Below are 26023 nucleotides of genomic sequence, written 5' to 3'. Positions count from 1 at the left end.
CGTAACGTTTCGTAAACTCACCTTGCAACAGCTTCCTTGGCTTTGTTGGCATTTTTTTTCAAGGCAACACAACGTAAGATTAGCTTCTGTTGGACAGCAGGTAGAATGCGAGTTTTGAGACAACGACAGTCGTCCAAAGAAAGCTTACTGTGGAATTTTGTTCTATATAATGGCACATGTGATTCTGTATTTTTCAGCGGTTAATGTTATTGTTTATTTTTTCCTCTGTTGATTTCTTCCTTCTGAGTTGATCGTTATCATTCAAACAAGACCATCAGATAGCAAGGGTGGATCCAGGAAAGGGGGGCACACCCAAACTGTTTTTCACGAACTTGAAGGCGCGAAGCGCCTGAATTGAGGGTGCAAAGCGCCCAAAAATGCCAGGGCGGGTCGGGTGCATGACCCCCCCCCCCCCACCCCTGAATCTCTCTCTCTTTCCCTATAGGGGAGGTCCGGGCCCCCTTCCCCGCCCCCCTCCTAAATCCACCACTGCAGAGTACCTCAGTTGCTCCTCAATGGACTGTGAATAGTGTGTTGACTGTGTTGGCCGTCAGAATTATTTTAAGAACCAGGCTGCTGCAGTCAGTTGACATGTTTAGCCCGGGTGTTTCTGACCTCTCCTCTCTCACAAACCTCTAGAATCTTATTCCAATGTGGATAAACAAAAATTAAAGTGTGAGTTCATACATTTGGATTTATAGGCAAGGCAAGTTTCTATTTCGTTCAACGTGTTCTCCGTGATTGGTGTACCCCTTCTCATACCCACTTTAGTTGCGATCTGATCAAACCACGCATACGCCATGAGTGACGGCGTCATACTGTATTGAACAGGGGAGAGAAGTCTGTAAATTCACGTGATCTCTCCCTGAGGCGATCGTTTCGTAAACAGTGTCTGGAAAATTCGAGAGACAGACTGTATTATGTGCGATGATTGGAAAGGGGGGGGGGGGGTTGTGTTGGGAGTGTGTGTGTGTGTGTGTGTGTGTGTGTGTGTGGGTGATAGCGGGTGGAGGGGGGTTTTAGTTTCTTGATTCAATGTTTCCTTTTTCTGATTTTGGACCTCCCATTTATTGAATACAGCCTATATGGTGCAAGACCAGTTCAGTGCCTACTGTTCACCTGTAGCAAGCACATCATGCCAGTGATATTAGAGACTCGCTATTGCTCCTATGAGGGGAAGAAATGAAGAATGAACAAGTCGCGTAAGGCGAAAATACAATATTTAGTCAAGTAGCTGTCGAACTCACAGAATGAAACTGAACGCAATGCCATTTTTCAGCAAGACCGTATACTCGTAGCATCGTCAGTCCACCGCTCATGGCAAAGGCAGTGAAATTGACAAGAAGAGCGGGGTAGTAGTTGCGCTAAGAAGGATAGCACGCTTTTCTGTACCTCTCTTTGTTTAAACTTTCTGAGCGTGTTTTTAATCCAAACATATCATATCTATATGTTTTTGGAATCAGGAACCGACAAGGAATAAGATGAAAGTGTTTTTACATTGATTTGGACAACTTAATTTTGATAATAATTTTTATATATTTAATTTTCAGAGCTTGTTTTTAATCCGAATATAACATATTGATATGTTTTTGGAATCAGCCAATGATGGAGGATAAGATAAACGTAAATTTGGATCGTTTTATAATTAATTTTTTTTTTTACAATTTTCAGATTTTTAATGACCAAATTCATTAATTAATTTTTAAGCCACCAAGCTGAAATGCAATACCGAAGTCCGGGCTTCGTCGAAGATTACTTGACCAAAATTTCAACCAATTTGGTTGAAAAATGAGGGCGTGACAGTGCCGCCTCAACTTTCACGAAAAGCCGGATATGACGTCATCAAAGACATTTATCAAAAAAATAAAAAAAACGTATGGAGATTTCATACCCAGGAACTCTCATGTCAAATTTCATAAAGATCAGTCCAGTAGTTTAGTCTGAATCGCTCTACACACAGACACACACACGCACACACACACACGCACACACACCACGACCCTCGTTTCGATTTCCCCTCGATGTTAAAATATTTAGTCAAAACTTGACTAAATATAAAAATTAACTGGACAGTTCCGGAAATTTCTAGAAGGTAAGGGAGATAACTCTTTTTTGTCTGTGGTCGCCATACCTCTGAGATGGCAAGAGGCAGGAACAAGATAGTGTGCACGTACACTCCCTAGGTGCCGCAGATGTGCACCTGGGTTTTAGTTTCTTGATTCATTGTTTCCTTTTTCAGATTATGGACCTCCCATTTATTGAATACAGCCTATATGGTGCAAGACCAGTTCAGTGCCTACTGTTCACCAGTAGCAAGCACATCATGCCAGTGATATAGTAGAGACTCGCTATTGCTCCTATGAGGGGAAGAAATGAAGAAAGAAAAATTAACTGGACAGTTCCGGAAATTTCTACAAGGTAAAGGAGATAACTCTTTTTTTGTATCCGAACAAAGGAGGTAAAGCTAATGATAATGGGATAGCGAGCGTCTTAAATTGCTACAGGGCTCCGCTTACTCCCGGGCGAAGCCGGGCTTAACTGCTAGTATATATATATATATATATATATATATATATATATATAAATCCTAAAGCCTCCTTAGGTCGACCAATTGTCGCCCTAAGGCCCCCATTTTACAACACTTTCGATTTAGGTCGACCGAAAATCGGTCGACCTAAGGTTTGGCCCCTTTTCTGCAATCCCATTGGACTGACAGCATCGACCCTATGCGCTATGAGAAGACAGTGCCCAAAGTGTCTTGTCTGTAAATGGCATCAATTTGGGATTTACCGTTTAGGAAAAAAATCAAAAAGTAATTTTGAGACTTATGTTGACCTTTGGAAAATGGGGTCATTAGGGCAACTATGATAAATTGTCAAATATATTTTTATCTGAGAGTGTTCCTTGTAAAAAAAATGAGATTTGTGGGAATTTTGTTTTACTCGAAATAATGAAATACGTATCCCATTCGTGCTTCTTCTCGTTTTGCGAAACTTGTCTTTTGTGAAAAGATACACAATTCACACTATGAGCCATCACGGATCCATTGATCTTCAAATGGTTCGACCACAGTCAGACGAAATTTGACCTGCCGCCCTCATCGGAGATGTGAAAGGACGCCATTTTTTCTGATGTGCTCTGCTGGTAAACAACTTTTGATGACTTTATTTGATTGTTTTGCAATGTAAAATATATACGTAAGTAATTTGAAATACAATGCTGATCATAAGCCTGATTTTTACTTTCCACATCGCTCTCTCCACAACTCAGTCGAGTCAGTGCTGAGTGCTCTGATTCTGAACATTGTCGAAGCGACGAAGGTGAACTTTCTGCGCATCGATTTCTTTCGATGTAAGCTTAATTGTAAGCGTTTAGTCTACCAACCCGAAGAACACATTTGCAAATTCGAGTAAAATATGTCGTGTGAAAACGTTCAGAGTGCTGTGTTTCATTTGGGTCTATAGAGTATAGTTTCTCACTCTCAGGTCACAGTGCAGCGAGTGCTGCTGCATGCTGACAGGGACGCTGACTTGTCAGTGACACTGACTGTCACTATAATGTCAGTGTTACAGAAGTTCAGCCACTGGTCATGGAAAATTAAAGTGTATTTATTGGTAAGGGAATTTGATAAACTTTTATGGGTTGATCTATGAACATTCCAGATGAAAGTCTTTAAACCGAGTCAAAATTGATGTGAACAAAAACATTCATTACTACAAAATTCTTCAAGTTCAACCGAATAAAACAAAAACCAGCACCCCTTTGTCACATTTGTGTTGGGAACACACTGACCACTAGCAATATCTGCAACTTGATAAGATGGTTACATGGGGGGGGGGGGGGGTGGACATGCACGTTGAGGCAACACAAAATCAGGGTTCCACACAGGCTCTGAGGTCAAGGGTATTCATACCCTTTCACCATAAAAGTAAAGGGTTTTCATACCCTTTCCTGATTGATCAAAGGGTATGGCATGTTGTCGGCGACTCTGTGTATTGCTTTGCTGTTTTACCAGGTTCTTGCATATATATATATATATGCATGATGTCAATGTGTGCAGATTGCATTGTCAATTTGAGAGTGCTTTGAATAAAGGAAATAATTTATGACCATTGGGAAATGTCATATGTGTAAATTCTTGCTTGTAGCATTACAATAAGTGAATAACACCATTTATCTAATACAGGTCTATGATAACACTTAAACATTTACAGCAATTACCGGGGTATCAAAACACTAGTCAGAGGCTGAGAGCTTTCACAAAACGAACAAGTAAACTGGCTTGAAATTCTGAACAGTAAACTTTTATTAATAACCCAGAACCCAGCCACCAACTGACAATTATGAGTTTACCAGTGCAGTGCCACAGTTATTTTCCCCCAAAATTCAGGGTAATGCTATGAAAAGTCAGTTCAGTTCCACAACAACAAGAATATTATTATGAGTATCAATAAGTTTGAAATTATTTGCCTGTTCAGTTGTTGGTTACAAATTAACAACACACCTATCAAGTGCCTGTTGAAATTCACATCTGCAACACACTTGTGACTGTGTCTCTCCACAACAACAGTTCAATCTAAGTTTCAACACACTAAAGCGTGGCATCATTGAAAGGGCGTTGCAACTGTATGGCTCTAATAATTATTACTCTGTAACTCAGTCTTTGGGTGAAGTCTTGGTGTTTTGTTTTGCAAGTCACAGCCACTGTCAACAGATTTCCTTAGTTTTCCTCATGGCTCCGTGCACTTGCAATGCCGCCCTTCCAGTGATGTCACGCTTTAGGTCAGTGCCTACGTGTTTAATCATCATTTTGTTAGGCCAGTCTCTCCACTGAGAGTCGGTTCCTTAGCTTTGACTTCCCCCGGTTCTGTTGACTAAAGCCTCTCTCACAGGGTACAGAAGTGATTGGAATGGTCAAGAGAATGTCACCAAGCATGCTAAAATCAGGTATCGCAAAAATGCAAACGTCAAAGTTCGTTGTTTTGGATCAACTGCAACAGGCTTTCTTGGTCGTGGCCTTTTCAAACACAAAGTCAGTGACAAAACTGATCGTCTGCAAACTTGCACGCTCGCGGTCTTCGCGGAACCAACAGAACCGAAAATAGCGGAGGGGAAGTAACTCTGGTCACGCTGACAGCGCCGACTTCCCGGAGACAGTAAAACACGTGTCGAGATCGCCGGTGAAGCTTTCCGAAATTAGTCTCCCGCGAAAGAAAAACCAAAAAAACCTTGAGCGTCGCATAACCAGTCGTACCGTTTGTAAAACGATCAAAGTCATACCCTTTTTCCTTTCAAGTCGTACGTTATTATACCTCTTGGCAAAATAATTGTTACTTACCGACACCCTTTCAAAGAGCGTCTCGTACGTGATTTGGGGGGGTCAGAGGGTATAATACCTCCAATTTTACGTGATGTGGAACCCTGCAAAATATTTTATTGTGTATGATTTTTTTTATCCAGATACTTGCGGCAAAAATGGACTACTACCCTCATTACACCAGAGGTAGGAGGATGTGTGGTCCTCATGGCTTTACGCAATAATTCAGGTAAGAAAAGCTAAGACAAAAACTTGCATGAATTATTTCCAGTTAATCAAAGTGACTACCTTAACCTTTAGCCTGCCCTTCAGAGCCAAAATGAAGTATTGCCAGTCATATTATCATAATTATGACTGGCAATACTTCATTTTGGCTTTATTATGAGTGGACTTACTGCTGTTTGACTTTGGAGGGCAGAGCTAGAATGGACACTTTCCTTCGTCGCTTTGATGCGGATGTAATGCCTTCACTACGGTTCTTGCCAGACACAGCTTTTTGATCTGATGAGGCCCCCACCTGTTCAATTACACATTAAGTGATTAACATGCTTCCATTTGAAACTTCGAAGTCTTCATCGGGGATTGACGCCCGACAAAAGCTAATTGAAGCCCGACGGAGCGAAGCGACGGAGGGCTTCAATTACTTTAGACTTTGGGAGGGCGTCAATCCACGATGAAGACCGAGAAGTTTCAAATGGAAGCATGTTAATGTTATTGTAATTGAATGTCAGTGTTACAGAAGTTCAGCCACTGGTCATGGAAAATTAAAGTGTATTTATTGGTAAGGGAATTTGATAAACTTTTATGGGTTGATCTATGAACATTCCAGATGAAAGTCTTTAAACCGAGTCAAAATTGATGTGAACAAAAACATTCATTACTACAAAATTCTTCAAGTTCAACCTAATAAAACAAAAACCAGCACCCCTTTGTCACATTTGTGTTGGGAACACACTGACCACTAGCAATATCTGCAACTTGATAAGATGGTCACATGGGGGGGGGGGGGGGGGGGTGGGGGGGGTGGACATGCACGTTGAGGCAACACAAAATATTTTTTTGTGTATGCTTTTTTTTATCCAGATACTTGCGGCAAAAATGGACTACTACCCTCATTACACCAGAGGTAGGAGGATGAGTGGTCCTCATGGCTTTACGCAATAATTCAGGTAAGAAAAGCTAAGACAAAAACTTGCATGAATTATTTCCAGTTAATCAAAGTGACTACCTTTAGCCTGCCCTTCAAAGCCAAAAACCGGCACGGTTGGCCTAGTGGTAAGGCGTCCGCCCCGTGATCGGGAGGTCGTGGGTTCGAACCCCGGCCGGGTCATACCTAAGACTTTAAAATTGGCAATCTAGTGGCTGCTCCGCCTGGCGTCTGGCATTATGGGGTTAGTGCTAAGCCTGGTTGGTCCGGTGTCAGAATAATGTGACAGGGTGAGACATGAAGCCTGTGCTGCGACTTCTGTCTTGTGTGTGGCGCACGTTATATGTCAAAGCAGCACCGCCTTGATATGGCCCTTCGTGGTCGGCTGGGCGTTAAGCAAACAAACAAACAAAAATCAAAGCCAAAATGAAGTATTGCCAGTCATATTATCATAATTATGACTGGCAATACTTCATTTTGGCTTTATTATGAGTGGACTTACTGCTGTTTGACTTTGGAGGGCAGAGCTAGAATGGACACTTTCCTTCGTCGCTTTGATGCGGATGTAATGCCTTCACTACGGTTCTTGCCAGACACAGCTTTTTGATCTGATGAGGCCCCCACCTGTTCAGTTACACATTAAGTGATTAACATGCTTCCATTTGAAACTTCGAAGTCTTCATCGGGGACTGACGCCCGACAAAAGCTAATTGAAGCCCGACAGAGCGAAGCGACGGAGGGCTTCAATTACTATAGACTTTGGGAGGGCGTCAATCCACGATGAAGACCGAGAAGTTTCAAATGGAAGCATGTTAATGTTATTGTAATTGAATGTCAGTGTTACAGAAGTTCAGCCACTGGTCATGGAAAATTAAAGTGTATTTATTGGTAAGGGAATTTGATAAACTTTTATGGGTTGATCTATGAACATTCCAGATGAAAGTCTTTAAACCGAGTCAAAATTGATGTGAACAAAAACATTCATTACTACAAAATTCTTCAAGTTCAACCTAATAAAACAAAAACCAGCACCCCTTTGTCACATTTGTGTTGGGAACACACTGACCACTAGCAATATCTGCAACTTGATAAGATGGTCACATGGGGGAGGGGGGGGGGTGGACATGCACGTTGAGGCAACACAAAATATTTTATTGTGTATGCTTTTTTTATCCAGATACTTGCGGCAAAAATGGACTACTACCCTCATTACACCAGAGGTAGGAGGATGAGTGGTCCTCATGGCTTTACGCAATAATTCAGGTAAGAAAAGCTAAGACAAAAACTTGCATGAATTATTTCCAGTTAATCAAAGTGACTACCTTTAGCCTGCCCTTCAAAGCCAAAAACCGGCACGGTTGGCCTAGTGGTAAGGCGTCCGCCCCGTGATCGGGAGGTCGTGGGTTCGAACCTCGGCCGAGTCATACCTAAGACTTTAAAATTGGCAATCTAGTGGCTGCTCCGCCTGGCGTCTGGCATTATGGGGTTAGTGCTAGGCCTGGTTGGTCCGGTGTCAGAATAATGTGACTGGGTGAGACATGAAGCCTGTGCTGCAACTTCTGTCTTGTGTGTGGCGCACGTTATATGTCAAAGCAGCACCGCCCTGATATGGCCCTTCGTGGTCGGCTGGGCGTTAAGCAAACAAACAAACAAAAATCAAAGCCAAAATGAAGTATTGCCAGTCATATTATCATAATTATGACTGGCAATACTTCATTTTGGCTTTATTATGAGTGGACTTACTGCTGTTTGACTTTAGAGGGCAGAGCTAGAATGGACACTTTCCTTCGTCGCTTTGATGCGGATGTAATGCCTTCACTGGGGTTCTTGCCAGACACAGCTTTTTGATCTGATGAGGCCCCCACCTGTTCAGTTACACATTAAGTGATTAACATGCTTCCATTTGAAACTTCAAAGTCTTCATCGGGGATTGACGCCCGACAAAAGCTAATTGAAGCCCGACGGAGCGAAGCGACGGAGGGCTTCAATTAGACTTTGGGAGGGCGTCAATCCACGATGAAGACCGAGAAGTTTCAAATGGAAGCATGTTAATGTTATTGTAATTGAATCTGACGACAATCTCTTTCCTGCTTTCATGCGGTTGTAAACAGACAGAATTGGTTCTGTTCTGTTCACACACTACTTTCAGTCCACCTACCTGCAAGGGTCAAGTCCCAAGAAATGTCTCTGTATTCCTATCGTATCACTCTGCTCCTGTTTTGTTTTCTTTCACACACATTTTCCCTTCTTTTTTGACGGGTTTCTGGACAGCAAACTCTAAAACAAATTCTTTTCATCACAAAAGCGATCTTTGGAATTGACTGACGTAGTCCGGAAGAATTCATGCATTAACTTACGTCACGTACTCAACGTCATCACTTCGCATACCTTATGGTCTCGGTATTTCGTTGGCCTTCATATTTCCTACTTGTAAAATGACCCTCAAAGCTAACCGAGACTAGTTGAGGCTGTATCAATACGCCTCGCCAGCAGGTTGTTAATGGATTTTTTAGCGAGTGGTTATCGACAATTGTAATACAATCAAGTTTGCGTTTTAATGAAACAGATCCTGTGATTGGTCAGAATGTCCCAACTCATTACAAATTACCGGTGACTAATTGTCGATAGCCACTAGCTAAAAAATTCATTAACAACCTGCTCCGCACACTCATGAATTACCAAGAGGCTGCAAATACCCACTCGTGGTTTATTTTCCACTAATCAACTCGTGGTCATTGTTTAAGCTCTATTTAATGACCGGTAATTTTTAATGAGTTGGGGCATTCTGACCAATCACAGGATCTGTTTCATTAAAACGCAAACTTGATTGAATTACAATTAACATTAACCAGAAAAGCCTTTTAACATATGATAATTATAAGAATAACTTTGAATGTAATTAGAAAATTGTTTGCCATTTGAAGAATATTCATACCATAAGACTAAATTGTTGAAAAGTGTCAAATGTACTGAAAGTAGATGGCTTTGTCAACTGACCATAAATACAATTTGTTCTTGTGCCTGTTGTATAGGAGCACCTGAAAGAGAAGGAACAATGGAACAGAAAGTACCAGCAGGAGGTCGACAGTCTGTCATTCCGCAACTAGCAGCTGTCCAAACGAGTTGTGGTACTGCAAGAGGAGCTGGAGGCCGTCGAGTCACAGAAGAAAAAACACAAGGTTGGCACATTTCTTTAAAGCAGTAAAGCGGTAATCAAGACACCAGCATTGACTTGACAGATACAGATTTCCTCTTCGTTGAATAGGGTTGAAGGCATGGCTATCATATTCCTTGGTGGTGGCAATTCCGTTCAATATGTTTTTGTAACGTCGTGAAATATATACTTTTCCCATAAAACTGAAAGCTTAGTGTTACTGCGACTTCATTTTATCATACTTATTTTCATAGTGTGGCATTTTTCGGTTCTCGTCTTTGTTTTGCCAATACATTAACCTTTACTTTAATTGTTTAAAGTTTTAACAAAAACTTACAATGGTAGGAACCCAAGAAAAAGTCCACCCCTCTGCTTTTTGAATGTAATCTATACCTGACTAAGTTTCAAATGTACATTAGTATTAGATAGGCCATGAAGCCTGTAAATGCCCCTTCTTGATCTTGTGATCATTTTATTGCTATTTATAGTACAGAAAAGGGAACCCGTAAGATTTTGCCATATTTTGTACTCTTGATTTTCTAAATTACGATTGATACGGTCTGTGGAAAAAAAGAGAAATAATTCCTAGACTTCTTGAGTTTCTACTTTCGGTTCACTCAGTTAGTGTAAAAAAACAACCTGTTACTATGGCCATTTTGAATCTCGTATGAAGTGACTAAACGAGATCAGTTGCGTTGATCAGCTCAAAGCGTGGAAAGCTCAATTTTTATCATGCAAAAACAACAACAAAGAGGTGGATCCTCAGCAGGAGCAAAGAAAAAGGCTGTTCGGGAACAGGAATTCCTTTCAACGTATGTTTTCCAAGTTTGACATCGATAGACACTGCATGTCAAAGCTAGACTCATAGGGATCCTGAAATTGACAACACCAAGAAAAGCCGCTGCCAGCATGAGGAGCATCACAGACTTTGTCTTTTGCAAAAGATCTACCCGAGGAACAGGGTGCAGTACATGCCAAAGCGATGTTATCCGAGCTGATAGTGAAAATGAATTTGTCATTGAGCACAGCAGATGTGATTTTACAAGCTGTCAAAAGTGTGTTTCCTGTCTTAAACATCGCGCAGAAGTCTAAGTGTTCCTGCAAGAAGGCTACAGCAATGATGAAACAGATGTCTAATGACATTAGGTCTTCTCTTAAAGAAAAAATCAACAAAGATTTCCATCTTTTTTTTTTATCAATGACGGTGTGTGCAGCATGTTTGAAATGAATGATTAAAAGTTATGTGGAGTACTCTCATTTTTCTGAAAATGCACGTAGCTTTTTTTTTGTTAAACTCCATGGCAAAATTGAGGTCCCAAGGTCTGTATTACAATATATATATATATGCAACACATGCTTCTGTCAGTTAAAAGATATGATTTGTTTTTTATCAGCCTCATCTGGAGATGTACTGGTACCTCAGGCCTCATCTGGAGATGTACCAGTATTGCCAGCCTCATTTGGAGATGTACAAGTATTGCCAGCCTCGTCTGGAGATGTACTAGTATCACAAGCCTTATCTGGAGATGTACCAGTATCACCAGCCTCATCTGGAGATGTACCGCCATCACCAGCCTCATCTGGAGATTTACCAGTATCACCAGCCTTATCTGGATATGTACCAGTTTCACCAGTCTTATCTGGACATGTACCAGTATCACCAGCCTCATCTGGAGATGTACCGCTATCACCAGCCTTATCTGGAGATGTACTGATACCACCAACCTCATCTGGAGATGTACCGCTATCACCAGCCTTATCTGGAAATGTACCGATACCACCAGCCTCATCTGGAGATGTACCGCTATCACCAGCCTCATCTGGAGATGTACCGCTATCATCAGCCTCATCTGGAGATGTACCGCTATCACCAGTCTTATCTGGAAATGTACCGATACCACCAGCCTCATCTGGAAATGTACCGATACCACCAGCCTTATCTGGAGATGTACTGATACCACCAGCCTCATCTGGAGATGTACCGCTACCAAAAGCCTCATCTGGAAATGTACCGATACCACCAGCCTCATTTGGAGATGAACAGGTACGAAAAGCATTGTGATTTTGAACTTACTCACGGGTTACCTCCATTATGAAATTGACCGTTTTTGTTTGTTTATTTGTTGCTTAACGTCCAGCCGACTACGCAGAGCCATATCAGGACGAAAATTGACCGCTTTTATTTTTTAAACTTTCCAGGAAATGGGATTTAGCCACCTCTAGGTCGATGTTGTCAGTCTAATGAAATTGGAGAAAAGGCACCAATGGGTGGCCGAGTGGTAACGCACTTGCGCTCGGAAGTGAGTTCGACCCTGTGTCGGGGCGTTAGCAATTTTCTCCCCCCTTTCCTAACCTAGGTGGTGGGTTCAAGTGCTAGTCTTTCGGATGAGACGAAAAACCGAGGTCCCTTCGTGTACACTACATTGGGGTGTGCACGTTAAAGATCCCACGATTGACAAAAGGGTCTTTCCTGGCAAAATTGTATAGCCATAGATTAAAAAAATGTCCACCAAAATACCCGTGTGACTTTGAATAATAGGCCGTGAACAGTAGGATATGCGCCGAAATGGCTGCGATCTGCTGGTCGATGTGAATGCGTGATGTATTGTGTAAAAAAATCCATCTCACACGGCGCCTTGAGTCCGAGTCTGGAGATACGCGCGCGATATAAGACTTCATATAACCCATACTTGTCGGTCGCCCTATGCCTAAGTGGAATGTTTTGTATAATGGGAGCTTTAGGGCAACATTTGGCTTTAACACACACACACGTACATATATAGATTGGTTGAATTTAGAATAAAAAGAAAGTATGTAAAAGTCACAACATTCTTACACATACTCGCATTCACTACCAAGAAACTGTTAATTTTTAGGATAGTTGGACATTAACTACAGTACCTGTGTAATCCAGAAAAACACACAAGATAAGCACATAATTGAGGCAAGTCAGGACCATTATGATGATCTGTGTCAAAAGCATCACATTTATTTTAACACGAATATTTATTGGACCATAGTGGCCGAGTGGGCTGCTTGCAGTCTCACTCAATGACAAAGTTAAGCAATGCCGAGCCTAGCCAAGTACTTGGATAAGTGACTGTCTGAGTTGTACACTGCTGTTAACTTGACCCCTCATGGAGGGCGGTGTCTCACTACTCTTTGGGATGAGATTTTAAAGGGAGGTCTATTCAGTATTCTGAGTACATATATGCACTCAAAATCAAGCTTGGACTTGATCCTGACGCCAATGTCCAACTCGGGTCAATGCAACCTGCAGAAACACACCCAGCATGCATCATAGTCTCAGAATAATCAAAATGATGATTGTGGAGACTCAACGAAAGGCAGGTGTGCTAAGCTGCCATAGTATTATGGGAAATGATTCTATTGTTATTGCAAATTTGTCTGGAAGCATGTGTCGACATAAGCTTGTATGTCTGCTTGATAGAGAATGGGATCTGGGTTGTCAGTAAAATGAAATTTGAGATTTTAAAAGAATCACCAAACCTTAGGGCGACAAAATATAAGTTGAAAGTATTGTACAATTGGAGCTTTACCTTTAGGACGACATTTGGTTGACCTAACTCCCCTATAGGATTTAACACAATATATATATATATATATGTTATAATTTTGGTTGCCCTAATCAAAAGTATTGTATAATGGGAGCTTTAGGGCGACATTTGGCGAATTGGATCTGGGTTGTTACTAAAATGACATTTTACTTTTTTGAGATTTTTTTTTTATACACGTTTTTATTGAGTCACTTGAGAAAAAGTGACTCTATGTAATCGGTCAGTGTTAGTCTGTCCGGCCGGCCGTCCGGCCGGCCGTCCGTAGACACCACCTTAACGTTGGACTTTTCTCGGAAACTATCAAAGCGATCGGGCTCATATTTTGTTTAGTCGTGACCTCCAATGACCTCTACACTTTAACGATGGTTTCGTTGACCTTTGACCTTTTTCAAGGTCACAGGTCAGCGTCAAAGGAAAAATTAGACATTTTATATCTTTGACAAAGTTCATCGGATGTGATTGAAACTTTGTAGGATTATTCTTTACATCAAAGTATTTACATCTGTAGCCTTTTACGAACGTTATCAGAAAAACAAGGGAGATAACTAGCCTTTTCTGTTCGGCAACACACAACTTAACGTTGGGCTTTTCTCGGAAACTATAAAAGTGACCGGGCTCAAATTTTATGTGAACGTGACTCATTGTGTTGTGAATAGCAATTTCTTCCTGTCCATCTGATGCCTCATATAATATTCAGAACTGCGAAAGTGACTCGATCGAGCGTTTGCTCTTCTTGTTTCTTCTTGGTACACGACATCAACATCAGACAGCAACACTTTTTTTTAGATTTGAAAGGAAGCACCAAACCTTAGGGCGAAAAAAATATGTGAAAGTATTGTACAATAGGAGCTTTAGGATGACATTTGGTCGACCTAGCTCCCCTGTGGGATTTAACACACATGCATATATGTGACCCTCCAACACGAAATGAGTCGCATGTCACCTCGCGCGGTTCTGCGCTAGGCTTGATATAAGTCCGGAGAGTGCATGGTAACAGCGTGAGGGTCACTTTAGTCACAGGCTTATAACTCAAACAGTTTTTGCTCTTTTCTAAAACGGTTTTCACCACTGGATAGAGCATAAAACACTCTTTAGGAAAATGTAAAAATATGAAAATCATGCAAAGATGACATGCGACTCATTCCGTGGTGGAGGGTCACATATATATATATATATATATGTTATAATTTTGGTCGCCGTAATCAAAAGTATTGTATAATGGGAGCGTTAGGGCGACATTTGGCGAATTGGATCTGGGTTGTTACTAAAAAAAAATGACATATTACTTTTTTGAGAATTTTATTTTTTCAGTTTTTTTTTTTTATACACGTTTTTATTTCTTTTTGGTACACGACATCAACATCAGACAACAACACTTTTTTGAGATTTGAAAGGAAGTACCAAACCTTAGGGCGAAAGAAAATACGTTGAAAGTATTGTACAATAGGAGCTTTAGGATGACATTTGGTCGATCGACCTAGCTCCCCTGTGGGATTTAACACACACGCATGTATATATATATGTCAAAAATGGTGTGAATGTGATCATACTTTCTCCAAGTCCTTTTTCAAAAATTGACCCGATATTCCGATCTACTTACAAATACCTTTTGGGGTTTAAATTGTGATGTTTTAGTTTAAATAAAAGTTCCACATGATTCTATGCTCCGCCTTGCAAGAGACATCACATTAACTTAACTGTGAATATTTTGTTTTAGGATGAAGACTACTGTCAGGAGAGTGATTTTGATTCTGATAGCACACCTTCTTCCTGCGATTACCCTATGCTGTCACCACCTGCACAAAGGAAGAAAACTTGCCAAGGTAAAAGTCAATGAAAGAAACTGTGAGAAGTAGTAACTCACTGACTGCGACAATTCATGGTTGACCAATTTACTTAAAATTCAGCTTTCCTGAGCCAGAAACCACAACTTGGTCTATAGTTCAGGACATTTCCTAGTCGAGTTGCAATCAATTATTGTACTATCAAGGAAACAGTTTCTTGTGTAAAGAATTTAACATGCTATACGGTGTTGTTGCCAGGCCTCGGTCTTTTGTCTGTGACGCATTCCTTTCTGATTTGACGCATTGGACCTAGCCTTGTCCGGTCGATGGACCGATAGTTTTTACGTTTTGGTGGTCAACTGACCGATACATATTCGTACAAGGCGGACAAGGTCTGCAATGAATGGAATGGGAGTTGCAAAGTCGGAAAACAAACCCCGATCGAAATGCTCATGTTTGCTACGAGTGAAAAATGCACTCGGTGCCGACTCTGTGTTTGTCGTCATTGACTCTGTGTTTGTCGTCATTGACACTCGAGGCTGCGTTTACGGAAATACCCGTTCCAGCCGGTGTACCTAATTATCGAAAACGGCGCAAACAGCGGAAATTTCATCAATATAATACTACGGCATGGTAATTTGGACCTATTGTTTTTTTAAAGCCAGGACATTTGGACTTATTGGTTTTTTTTTAGGGAGGTCCAAATGACCTATTGTCTTCTTAGGCTGGCAACAACACTGGCTATACTTTTTCCCACATAAAACAGACTTGTGCCCATTGTGATATACATTGTACTTGTTTGACAGGCATGGTTACAACAAGTCAGCAAAGTCTGGTTTTCTCGATGGCTGGTTGGCACCCCGTTGCCTTGGCACCTCAAGCAATGATGTTGCCAGCGCAGTCTGTGTCTCGTCTTACGTCTCCCAACAATGTCCAGCTTCCCACCGACCTTACTGTCCTTCAGCAGCAGCTCAGGACTCCAGGTATGTTATTCTTCAGCGTGTGGCATCACCGTATTTGATCTTTTACCCTTGTTAAATGCTTCTCATTCAAGTCACTGCACAGCAGAACATGCATGCACTTTTAAAACCAGCTTGCTGCACAATTGTTAAGTACCTATTTTATGAAGCAACTGCTTGTTTGCGAAAATGAGTGTGCCTGCATCGATACTACGTGTTTATCACTAAATCAGTGTCTGATAAGACCGTCCATCCGGAGGGTGAAATGAATAGGCTAAAGTTGCTGATGCGACCCTCATTCACATTTCACACTGTTAGACTGTACGGTAGGCTACGGTTCATGTTGGTTAATAAATATTGGCTTCAAATTGGTACCCTTGAAAATGACAGAAGGCCGCCTTACAATTCTTAAACTTCTTGAGTTTCTACTTTTGTGACATGACGTGGCGAGTCTCGTATGAAGTGACGAAACGAGATCAGTTGTATTGATCTGTTCAAAGCGTGGAAAGCTCAATTTCCATCATGTAAAAACAACAACAAAGAAAAAGGCGGTTCGTGAACAGGAATTCCTTTCAAAGTTTGTGTCAGTAAAAAGATGACCTGATTTATTTCTCATCAGCCTCATCTGGAGATGTACCGCTACCACCAGCCTCATCTGGAGATGTACCGCTACCACCAGCCTCATCTGGAGATGTACCGCTACCACCAGCCTCATTTGGAGATGTACCGATAAAACCAGCCTCATCTGGAGATGACAGGTACGAAAAGCCTCGCGATTTGAACTAACTCACGGGTTACCTACTTCCTGAATTTGACTCTCCGGATGACTTTTTAACTTTATAAGCCTGTGATTAAGGTGACCCACAAACTGTTACCAGACACTCCCTGGACTTATATTAAGCCTAGTGCAGAACCGCGCGAGGTGACATGTGACTCATTTCGTGGTGGAGGGTCACATTTTAAGGATTTTTTGCATTTTACTTCAGTATCTGTGTAATCCAGAAAAGACACAAGATAAGCGCATAATTGAGGAGAGTCGGGACCATTATGATGATCTGTGTCAAAAGCACATTGAACACGACTATTAATGGGACCATAGTGGCCGAGTGGGCGACTTGCAGTCTCACTCTATGACAAAGTTAAGCAATTTGAGATTTAAATAGAAGCACCAAACCTTAGGGCGACTGAAAATAAGAAAAGTATTGCATGATTAGAGCTTTAGGACGACATTTGATCAACCTAGGTCCCCTGTTGAATTTAAAGGCACACGCAGCTTCCCGTAAACCATCACAGACACTGTCAGGCTTTTACACACAGTACAAACACCCTTGCATTTCAACACTCACCACTTGAGAACATCGTAGGTGCCCTCCGAAAAGAGCGAGCACTTATGAACGAATTTATTTTTGCGTGGCCAGCCGGATTGTCTGATCAGACAATGGGATGGCTCGTTTTGGCGCTAGACCTAACTTATACTAATAAATTGACAGCTTGTTACACAAATATTCTTAAATAATTCTTTTTTCATTAAGACAAAATCAGTAAAACTCGAAGATTTTAAAGTTTAAAAACTAGCCCTGAAGCGTGTCCTGCAAAACGTGTTTCTCGTAGCAGACGAATGTTCAGCATGTCGCCAGTTTCTTTGAACGGTCAGCCGACACCATTCACTTCGTGTGACTCGCAGCCATTTGTTGCGTTTTAGATAACGAGCCATGGCAGATACAGCGAGTCGCATTGAAATCAAGGACTGACTACTAAATTGTGAGAAAAAAAGGGAAAGTAGATCACATGGGTTCACGATGGCTCAGGGGTTAGATTAACCACGAAAACAGGTGTGTGGTTTACTCGAGCTAAACAAAAAAACTGTGTCATTTAATGCTATTCACTAAATGCTATTGCAAGTGTGTTCGATAAGGTTAGAACTGCTTTTTCATGAAAAGATTTGAATCGTTCTGTAAACCATTTGGGACGGACTGGGGCTTTAAGGCCATGTGAGGGCCAAATCGCTATTTTCCATATCTGATGATCAGCACTGTTTGTGTCGCTTTTGTTATAATACTGATGGTCTCTGAATTAAAAAATGTTAATGTGTTTGTTTATTGTGTATGTCGTTGCTATAGAAACAGAAAAGTAAACAGCAGCCATATTGGATTTTAGGAACCGTTTTTTCCATATCCAAATGCTCGATTTCTGTCCAATATTTTGCATAAATATAGATTTAGATCATATCTACAGATTTACCATTTATTTTTTCTGTGAGTATTACAGTTATTTAAAAAAAATTTTTTTTATCATAATGTTGAAATTTTGCGTAAAATTTAATATTAAAAAAATCGTAAAGCCAACATTTCTTTTCCGATTCATTATTCAAATGGTAATTCTGTAGATAGTATGTAAAAGTACAAGTATGCAGAATTTCACAGAAATCTAACCAGTAGATTTGAAATCATTTCGTTCCCAAATGTCAAAACATGCAAACTGAGGAAAAGGCAAAAACGCACACAATTTGTTTTGAAACCATTGATAGTTGTAATTAAACTCAAAATACATACATGTATCACCAAATTCCACACTGAGGAATGTCTTTCACACCTTAGAGACACAGTTTAAAAGTTAGGGAAGACATAAAACATAAGTTATTTCAAACATGTGCAGTACACTAGGAAAATTGTTTGTCCCGAGTTACAAACAATGCATACACACACTCCCAATTACAGCATGCACACCAAAAAAAGCTCGCTCACTCGTTCACGTTCACATTCACACACACACACACACACACACACACACACACACACACACACACACACACACACACACACACACACAAGCTAGCTCCAAATTACGAAACGTACCCAAGTCATTAATTGCACATATGCGTACAATAACCACAATATATGAGAATAATGTTAACCACAATAACAATGACAAGTCGCGTGAAGCAATATAAAAACATTTAGTCAATCAGTATGAAACTTAAATATCAACACCACAAACCAGTCATCGCCAAGACTACGAGATACATTTAGATAGTCTCGGCTAACAATACCGAGACGGATCACGCTCGTCTCCGCAAAGCATGAGACCGTATAGTACTTACTAAACCTATTTTCTGTAATTCTGAGCACATTGTTAGAGTGAACATGACATATCTATATATTTTTGAATTCAGGAAAAAATGAGGAATGCAATGCAGTCAAAGTTTATTTTGTTACTAAAAATTAGATTTTAATGACAAACTTAACAAGCAAACTCATTAATTTATTTTTAAAATTTTGAGCTGAAATGCAATACCATAGTCCGGACTTCGTCGAAGATTGCTTTACCAAAATTGCAATCAATTTGGTTGAAAAATTAGGGTGTTAGAGCGCTGCCTCAACTGCCTAAAAAAATCCGGATATGACGTCATCAAAGACATCTTTCCAAAAAATGGAAAAAAGACATCTGGGGATATCGCACTCAGGAACTCTCATGTTAAGTTTTATCAAGATTGGTCCAGTAGTTTCCTCGGAATCACTTTATACACAAACACACCATGAGTCATGACCCTCGTCTCGATTCCCCGTCTATGTTAAAACATTTACATAGTCAAAACTTAGAACATGCCTGCAGCATATGCAGGGCCACCTTCCAGCTGAACAAGTTCTTCCAGTCTCTTTGACTTGGCTGCCCGCACTTTGTCTCTCCTTTTACTTTGCTTGTCTCTCACAGCCTTCAGACTGTTCCGCACCCTCTTGTGCATCCTGGCTGCTCCAAGCCTCTTCATGTGATGTCCAGTCTGGAATCCGAAGAACTGGGCAGAGTCGGCAGCAGCAGCAGGTCCAAAGTTGAACTCTCTAATAGCAGTCAAGACTGCAAACTCAACACGACTGCGGGAAGCAAAGTGGTCCTTAGCACATCTTGACCAAATGAGGCTGTGGAGACACTCATTGGCATTTTGTGTCTTGCCAGAAACACATCTGCTGAGTAGGTGTTCTTCAGAAAGTCTCTCATAAATGGGCAACAGGTGTGCAGCTAACTTCTCCTCATTGAGGGGTGTGTGGATGAGGTGTTTGTGTGGACCTGGAACTTGGTGCTTCGCCAGCGCTTCCTGAAAGAAACACCACGAGCTCTCTCCAGCAGGACAAAGTTCATGTTGTGGATTTTCGTCAGTGGAAAAACAATGGTACAGTGATGCCATGATTGCTTTTTTCATGCTACACACATCCTTGTTGCTACGAATTGCCCGGTTGTAGTAAATCTGTAGCTTGCGTATGGCATTGCCTGTCAGCTGACCCCTTCCACGTCCACCAAGAGTCACCCCTCGCTTTCGGCAGTCTGTCACCATGTTGCGAAGAGCTGTACCAAGTCGTTTACTCACATGGTTCACACACTCTTCCTTGTCAATGTGAATATCCTCACCATAGGGCTTGATGTCGTTGAGCTCTGTAAAAGTCTTGGAGTCACCGTCCGACAGAAGTGTTGTGTAGCGAAGCTTGTTGGTGTTCACCGATCGACGCCATATGACACGGGCTGCTTCCACCTCCATCATCCCTGATGAGCCTGCAAACAAGAACAAAATAAGAAATGTAATTTGCAAACAGAGTATTTTTTAAGTGTGTGTGTGTGTGTGTGTGCACGCATGTGTTATTCACAGTCATTGTACAGCTAATACTTCAACTGTAATTAATACAGAAAAGAATTGAAATAAACATGGAATTACCAAATTACTGTATATTAAATTTCTAGCAGCAGGTATTTATTTATTTATTTATTTATTTACTTTTATTTATTTACGAGGATTTATATCGCGCACGTATCTCACCCCACAAGGCGACTCAAGGCGCATGTTACCTATTAATAGTGGTGAGAACATGTTATATTGTGGCACTGAACATGTTAGATTGTAAACGTTAAGCATAATTCATCAATTGATACTATTTGAACATTTTTAAATACACTTGTATTGTGCCACACATACTTACACGTATGTATGTGGCCACACATGTATAGTTGTATGTATGTATTTGCCACCCCCTGACCACTACTAGCTCCCTCTGTTCTAAGCCCGTTGATTCTGAAGACTTGTGAATCTCACTTCATGCTGTAAATACAGCTCTCTCTCTCTCTCTCTCTCTCTCTCTCTCTCTCTCTCTCTCTCTCTCTCTCTCTCTCTCTCTCTCTCTCTCTCTCTCTCTCTCTCTCTCTCTCTCTCTCTATCTGTGTGTGTTTTCTTATTATTTTCATCACACACATCCACTCCCCCATGCCCTGAACTATTCTTAAAAATTGGATTTATATATGCATGTGTTACAACTTTCATTATTATTATCATAAATTGATGATCTGTCTTTATGACGCTTTTTTTTAATCCATCATCCATGCCTTTAGTTTTGGTTTTCAGTTTCACTGGAATGCATGGAAAATAATATCCACTCATCGCTATTACATTTACTTGTAATTTGCTATATTTGAGTAAGTTGCTTAAATTTGAAATAAACTCTATTCAAATATTTCTGGGCAAACAAATATAATTTACCTTTATAGTTCACCTCACACTTGTCCAAGTGGTCCACGAGCCAGGCCGCATACTCCTCTGGTTTTTCCTGAAACAGCTTCTGCCCCGTAGACTCGCACACCTGGCAGTAGGTACACATGACATGGGCATCAACACAGAGTCCAGTAAGTAAGTCCACAGCACACCCAACTCCAATGTGCGAAGAGTGTCCACGAGTAAGCCAGGTGCCATCATAGCTCACAATAATGTTCAGGGTGTCATCGACACCAAGAGTAGTGCCACAGTATCTTGCATGAACTTCTCGAACATATGCAACAGTCTCACTGAACACATGCTTCCGGAATCCCTCTAGTTGTGTGAATAGTTGGCTGGCATGAGTATGAAAGGTCTTGTGGTGAAGTCCAGCTAAATCCATGTTTTCACAGAAATTTCTGAATGTGGTGGCTCCCAGTCCACAAGCAAGCGAGGAATACACTGCCTGTCTGTTCATGTCGAACACTTTTGTCTTGGATTTAAATTTTGTCGCCAGATACTGTTCATACACAGGCTCTTCGCACGAAGAACAGTTCACCTGGGCAAATACTGCCAAGCCACTTGTTGGTCTGGAGTCTGTGCAAAGAGACAAGCACTTGTTTTTGCACTGTGGACAGCACAAACTTGCAACCATACTGTCTACTTCGGCAAAGTCTACAACACCCCTCTGGGTTTTTACCAGGGTTTCAGTAGCAGCAGATGACTTAGTGTCAACTCCACCGGAAACAAACCTCTCATACGATTCTTTTTTGAACTCACTTCTTGTCTTCGTGCCGAGAATGTTTTCAGTGGAAGGAATCGACGCGGAAAATGTAGCACTAGCAGACGACCCCAAAACCGGCACACATTCTGTCACGTCAGTCAGCACAGAAGCTGATTGCGCTGATTTCTTCGCCTTCCATTGACTCTTCACTTGATCTGTCCTCTTTTTCGTAGATTTTGGGGCTCCTCTGGTTGTTGATGGCTTGGTGCGAACCATTTTTGCACAGGAGCGTGTACTTTCACTGCTTGTAAACAAGCGCCATTGTTGTACCACGTGACCCCGGTTGAACGAATCAAGATCGCATCGTACGTCATACTCTCCGTATAAGGAAGTTGGCGTAGATTGAACTACATTGACAATGTTCCGTTAGAGCCGAAGTAGTCCGGAAAATAACGAAACAACGGTCACATGCAAACAGGGGAGGCTATGTAGCATGCAACGTCATGCAGTGTTCGCCCTGTCGTCTGCTCAAATTTGCTGATCAAGGTGTTGAAAATCGGCAATAATAAGGCAAGTTCAGGACAAATGAACGCAATCAGGCGAGGGTTGGTTTATTGAATTTATTTTTATTACACAAAAAAACCATGTATATGCAACATCAACGGCAGAAATTGAAAGAAAAATGACCACAGTTTTCCAAACAGTCAAAATGTCTAAATGCCCAAATTTGCCCAAAAGCTCAGAAATCACCCCCGCACATCCCCTTAACACACACGCATTACAAGTCAAATAGTGTGAATGTGATAATGTTTTCTCCTTCCTCCAAGTACTTTTAGTTTTACTCAAAAGGACCTATGACCAGATTTCCAGATCTACTGACAAATACGTTTTGAGCTTTCATTTGTGATGTTTAGATAAAAAATAAAAAAAAGAGTTTCACATGATGGCATGTTCCGCCTTGCCAGAGACATCACTATAACTTAACTGTGAATATTTTGTTTTAGGATGAAGACTACAGTTACGATCCGGAGAGTGATTCTGATTCTGATGGCACACCTTTTTCAAGCTACATGTACTACTACTCAATGCTGTCACCACCTGCAAAAAGGAAGAAAACATGCCAAGGTAAAAGTCCGTGAAAGAAACTGAGAAGTAGTGACTCTATGACTGCAACCTTTCATGATTTGCCAATTTACCTAAAATTCAGCTTTCCTGAGCCAGAAGCAAGACTTGTCTATAGACTATAGTTCAGGACATTTGCATATGCAGTTGCAATCAACTAGTGTACTATCAAGAAAACAGTTTCGTGTGGACAGAATTGTACATGCTCTACATTTTCCCATCTTTGTTAAAACATTAAGTCAAAATTTGACTAAATGTAAAAAACATCAATTTTGAAAACAACACTGGACAGCAATTAAAAATAGCATTCACCAAAACTGGCAACATGGTCTCAAAAGCTTCCTCACCTCATGTCTGACACATGCATGCACACACACACACACACAAACACACACACACACACACACATACACACACACATACACACACACACACACACACACGCATCTCTGCCTTATGCAGCTTCATTTGTTTCTAAGGAAAATGCTGGGAGTCCATGGTTTCCAGGGAAATTGTATATTTGTGAAACACGTTATTCACCAGTCTTGCAAAGACCAGGCAAAAGTTACTAAATGTTCAGTTAAGCTGCTGCAACATTCCCCCATTTTGAAATTTTTACCATGCTCCTTTTTGTTGTGAACATAAAGATCTGAACCTGGGCTTTTATTTCCAGGAAGCGATCACTTTTCATAATCGTTGATATTGGTTTTGGTTATGCCTAATATGATCACATGGTTATTCTTCAAGAAGCGTTGTTCAGTTTTCATTTTTTTCTTGGGTAGAGCTGCTTTGATCTTTGAAAACTTTGTAATAGGATTTTTTGCATATTTTGTTTTTTTTCAGAAATACCAGACAAACACGATGTACTGCCACCTGCCTCAAACGGACTGCCACCTGCCTCAGATGAGCTGCCACCTGCCTCAAATGGACTGCCACCTGCCTCAGACGGACTGCCAAACATTTCTTCCAAGAAACCGAAACGACCTTGCCTATATTGTGGCCAATTTCAAAGTGTGCTCATCAGACACTTACAAAGAAAACATTCTAATGAAGTAAGGGTTGCTGCAGCCATGAAGCTGCCTGCTTGTTCTAATGCGCAACTTGATTGTGGGCAGGCTTACCCTTTTTAAAATCAAAAAACAAGAAAGGTAGGTTGTTGGAACGTTTGTTATTGGATTTACATTAACATAAAACGTTTTAAGAGAACAGCCTTCCTTCTGTATGTTTTTGCTCATTGAACACCTTTGATTTCACCAACTCTTTTTTCTTCTTGTCACTGAGCTCTGACCGGTACGGTTGGCCTAGTGGTAAGGCGTCCGCCCCGTGATCGGGAGGTCGTGGGTTCGAACCCCGGCCGGGTCATACCTAAGACTTTAAAATTGGCAATCTAGTGGCTGCTCCGCCTGTCGTCTGGCATTATGGGGTTAGTGCTACGACTGGTTGGTCCGGTGTCAGAATAATCAGAATAATGTGACTGGGTGAGACATGAAGCCTGTTCTGCGACTTCTGTCTTGCGTGTGGCGCATGTTATATGTCAAAGCAGCACCGCCCTGATATGGCCCTTCGTGGTAAAACGCTGGCAGTTTCTTTGTTTTTGGATTTACCCTTTTTAACGCAAGAATGGATGGTGAACCAGCCAGACTGACACTGTGTGAATGGCAAGAAGCAGAAAGCAATCATTGGGTGGTACTGGTTCAATCTCGGCAGCTAAACTAAAGAGTATGTGTGTATGTAAAATCACCCATGACAGATGTGTACTGGTTCAATCTCGGCAGCTAAACTAAAGAATATCAAGTATGTGTTTTGAAAATCGTTGTCAGTATCGGATAAAGGAGAATTTCACTTGAGACTCGACCGAGGCCTGGTTTGTGTTATTATGCAAGGTCCGGTACTATGAACAAATTTGGTCAAATCCACTACAAATGTATGCGTGTTTGGCTTATTTCATAGAGTAAAAAGTTCACGCACTAAACATTTTATGTTGACCGACAAAAGTGTGCCTCGTACACTCTAAATATTTGGACGCCAGATACCTCTGCAATGACCGGAACAGAGCTGAGCAGAAAATGCAATCAGGTGTTCTATCTCAGACTAATCAAAGCAGTCTGACACAAGCCTGATCACTTGGATCGTCACTAATCTATTCAAGAGTTCTGCATTGCCCATTATCTCCCATTCAAACCCTCTTTTGTACTGTGAGTTAGTAATCGCTGAACGATCGCTGTTAATGTTATAGCGATACTGGTGAAAACGAAATGTAATATTTTGAGTGCATGCAGTAATTGAAGGGCGCACAAAGCATGTGACTACCCTCCAGTGACTGCACTCATAACCTTTTGAGATGAGTGGTTGTAAGGTATTATAATAAGACTTCCTCTCCACAATACAAGTGCCTGTTGTTGTTATTCATGTTCAATTGATGGGAAGCTAATTCTGGAGGATAAATAGAAAACAATTAAGCTTTTTTAATAGGTTACAATAATGTCATCATTTATTTCTCATTGAAAATTTCAAATCATTTTATATCATTTTGCTTTAAAAGTTGTCAGTCGTGTCTTGAAATCGATGACATTTGTTTTATGTTTTGCTTCTAATACTGAGTTCTAATGACAGAGTAAATATAGCATTGTAATTTGTAATACCATGCACAGTTCAAACTGTCAATCACGCTCCTTCCCAGTTTGTGATATGTATGTACATGAATTCTGTAAGTGGTCAATTTGTGTGTG

The 26023-nt window shown here is 41.0% G+C and overlaps 2 protein-coding genes and 1 long non-coding RNA gene across 3 annotated transcripts in view; 2 read left to right on the top strand and 1 right to left on the bottom strand.

Annotated features, from left to right (window-relative positions):
* Positions 1-7635: 7635 nt before the first annotated feature.
* Positions 7636-16394, top strand: LOC138979410 (uncharacterized). The gene is made up of 5 exons (XM_070352128.1): positions 7636-7727; positions 9497-9643; positions 11013-11662; positions 14914-15019; positions 15787-16394. The coding sequence occupies exons 1-5, from the start codon at positions 7706-7708 to the stop codon at positions 15999-16001; spliced, it is 1140 nt and encodes a 379-aa protein (XP_070208229.1). The 5' UTR covers positions 7636-7705; the 3' UTR covers positions 16002-16394.
* A 146-nt stretch (positions 16395-16540) lies between these two features.
* LOC138979411 (uncharacterized) overlaps positions 16541-26023 on the top strand; it is a 10741-nt gene continuing 1258 nt past the window's right edge. The window contains exons 1-3 of the long non-coding RNA XR_011460016.1: positions 16541-16697; positions 23177-23297; positions 24138-26023. The exon at positions 24138-26023 is cut by the window's right edge and continues 1258 nt beyond it. This is a non-coding gene — a long non-coding RNA (uncharacterized lncRNA). The remainder of the gene's footprint in view (positions 16698-23176; positions 23298-24137) is intronic.
* LOC138979409 (uncharacterized) lies at positions 18086-22946 on the bottom strand. Its single transcript, XM_070352127.1, has 2 exons — positions 21458-22946; positions 18086-20481 (listed from the first exon to the last, which is right to left on the bottom strand). The coding sequence occupies exons 1-2, from the start codon at positions 22446-22448 to the stop codon at positions 19535-19537; spliced, it is 1938 nt and encodes a 645-aa protein (XP_070208228.1). The 5' UTR covers positions 22449-22946; the 3' UTR covers positions 18086-19534.

Source organism: Littorina saxatilis, linkage group LG11, assembly GCF_037325665.1.
Source record: "Littorina saxatilis isolate snail1 linkage group LG11, US_GU_Lsax_2.0, whole genome shotgun sequence".
Lineage (NCBI taxonomy): Eukaryota > Metazoa > Mollusca > Gastropoda > Littorinimorpha > Littorinidae > Littorina > Littorina saxatilis.
This window is presented reverse-complemented; position numbering and strand designations above follow the sequence as displayed.

Excerpts from the sequence above, each read along its gene's own strand:
- LOC138979410 (XM_070352128.1), top strand. The coding sequence starts at position 7,706 with ATGGCTTTACGCAATAATTCAG. Across the intron at positions 9,644-11,012 it reads CACAGAAGAAAAAACACAAG|CCTCATCTGGAGATGTACTG; the intron begins GTTGGCACATTT and ends GTTTTTTATCAG. Across the intron at positions 11,663-14,913 it reads CCTCATTTGGAGATGAACAG|GATGAAGACTACTGTCAGGA; the intron begins GTACGAAAAGCA and ends ATTTTGTTTTAG.
- LOC138979409 (XM_070352127.1), bottom strand. The coding sequence starts at position 22,448 with ATGGTTCGCACCAAGCCATCAACAACCAGAGGAGCCCCAAAATCTACG. Across the intron at positions 20,482-21,457 it reads GTGTGAGGTGAACTATAAAG|GCTCATCAGGGATGATGGAG; the intron begins GTAAATTATATT and ends TCTTGTTTGCAG.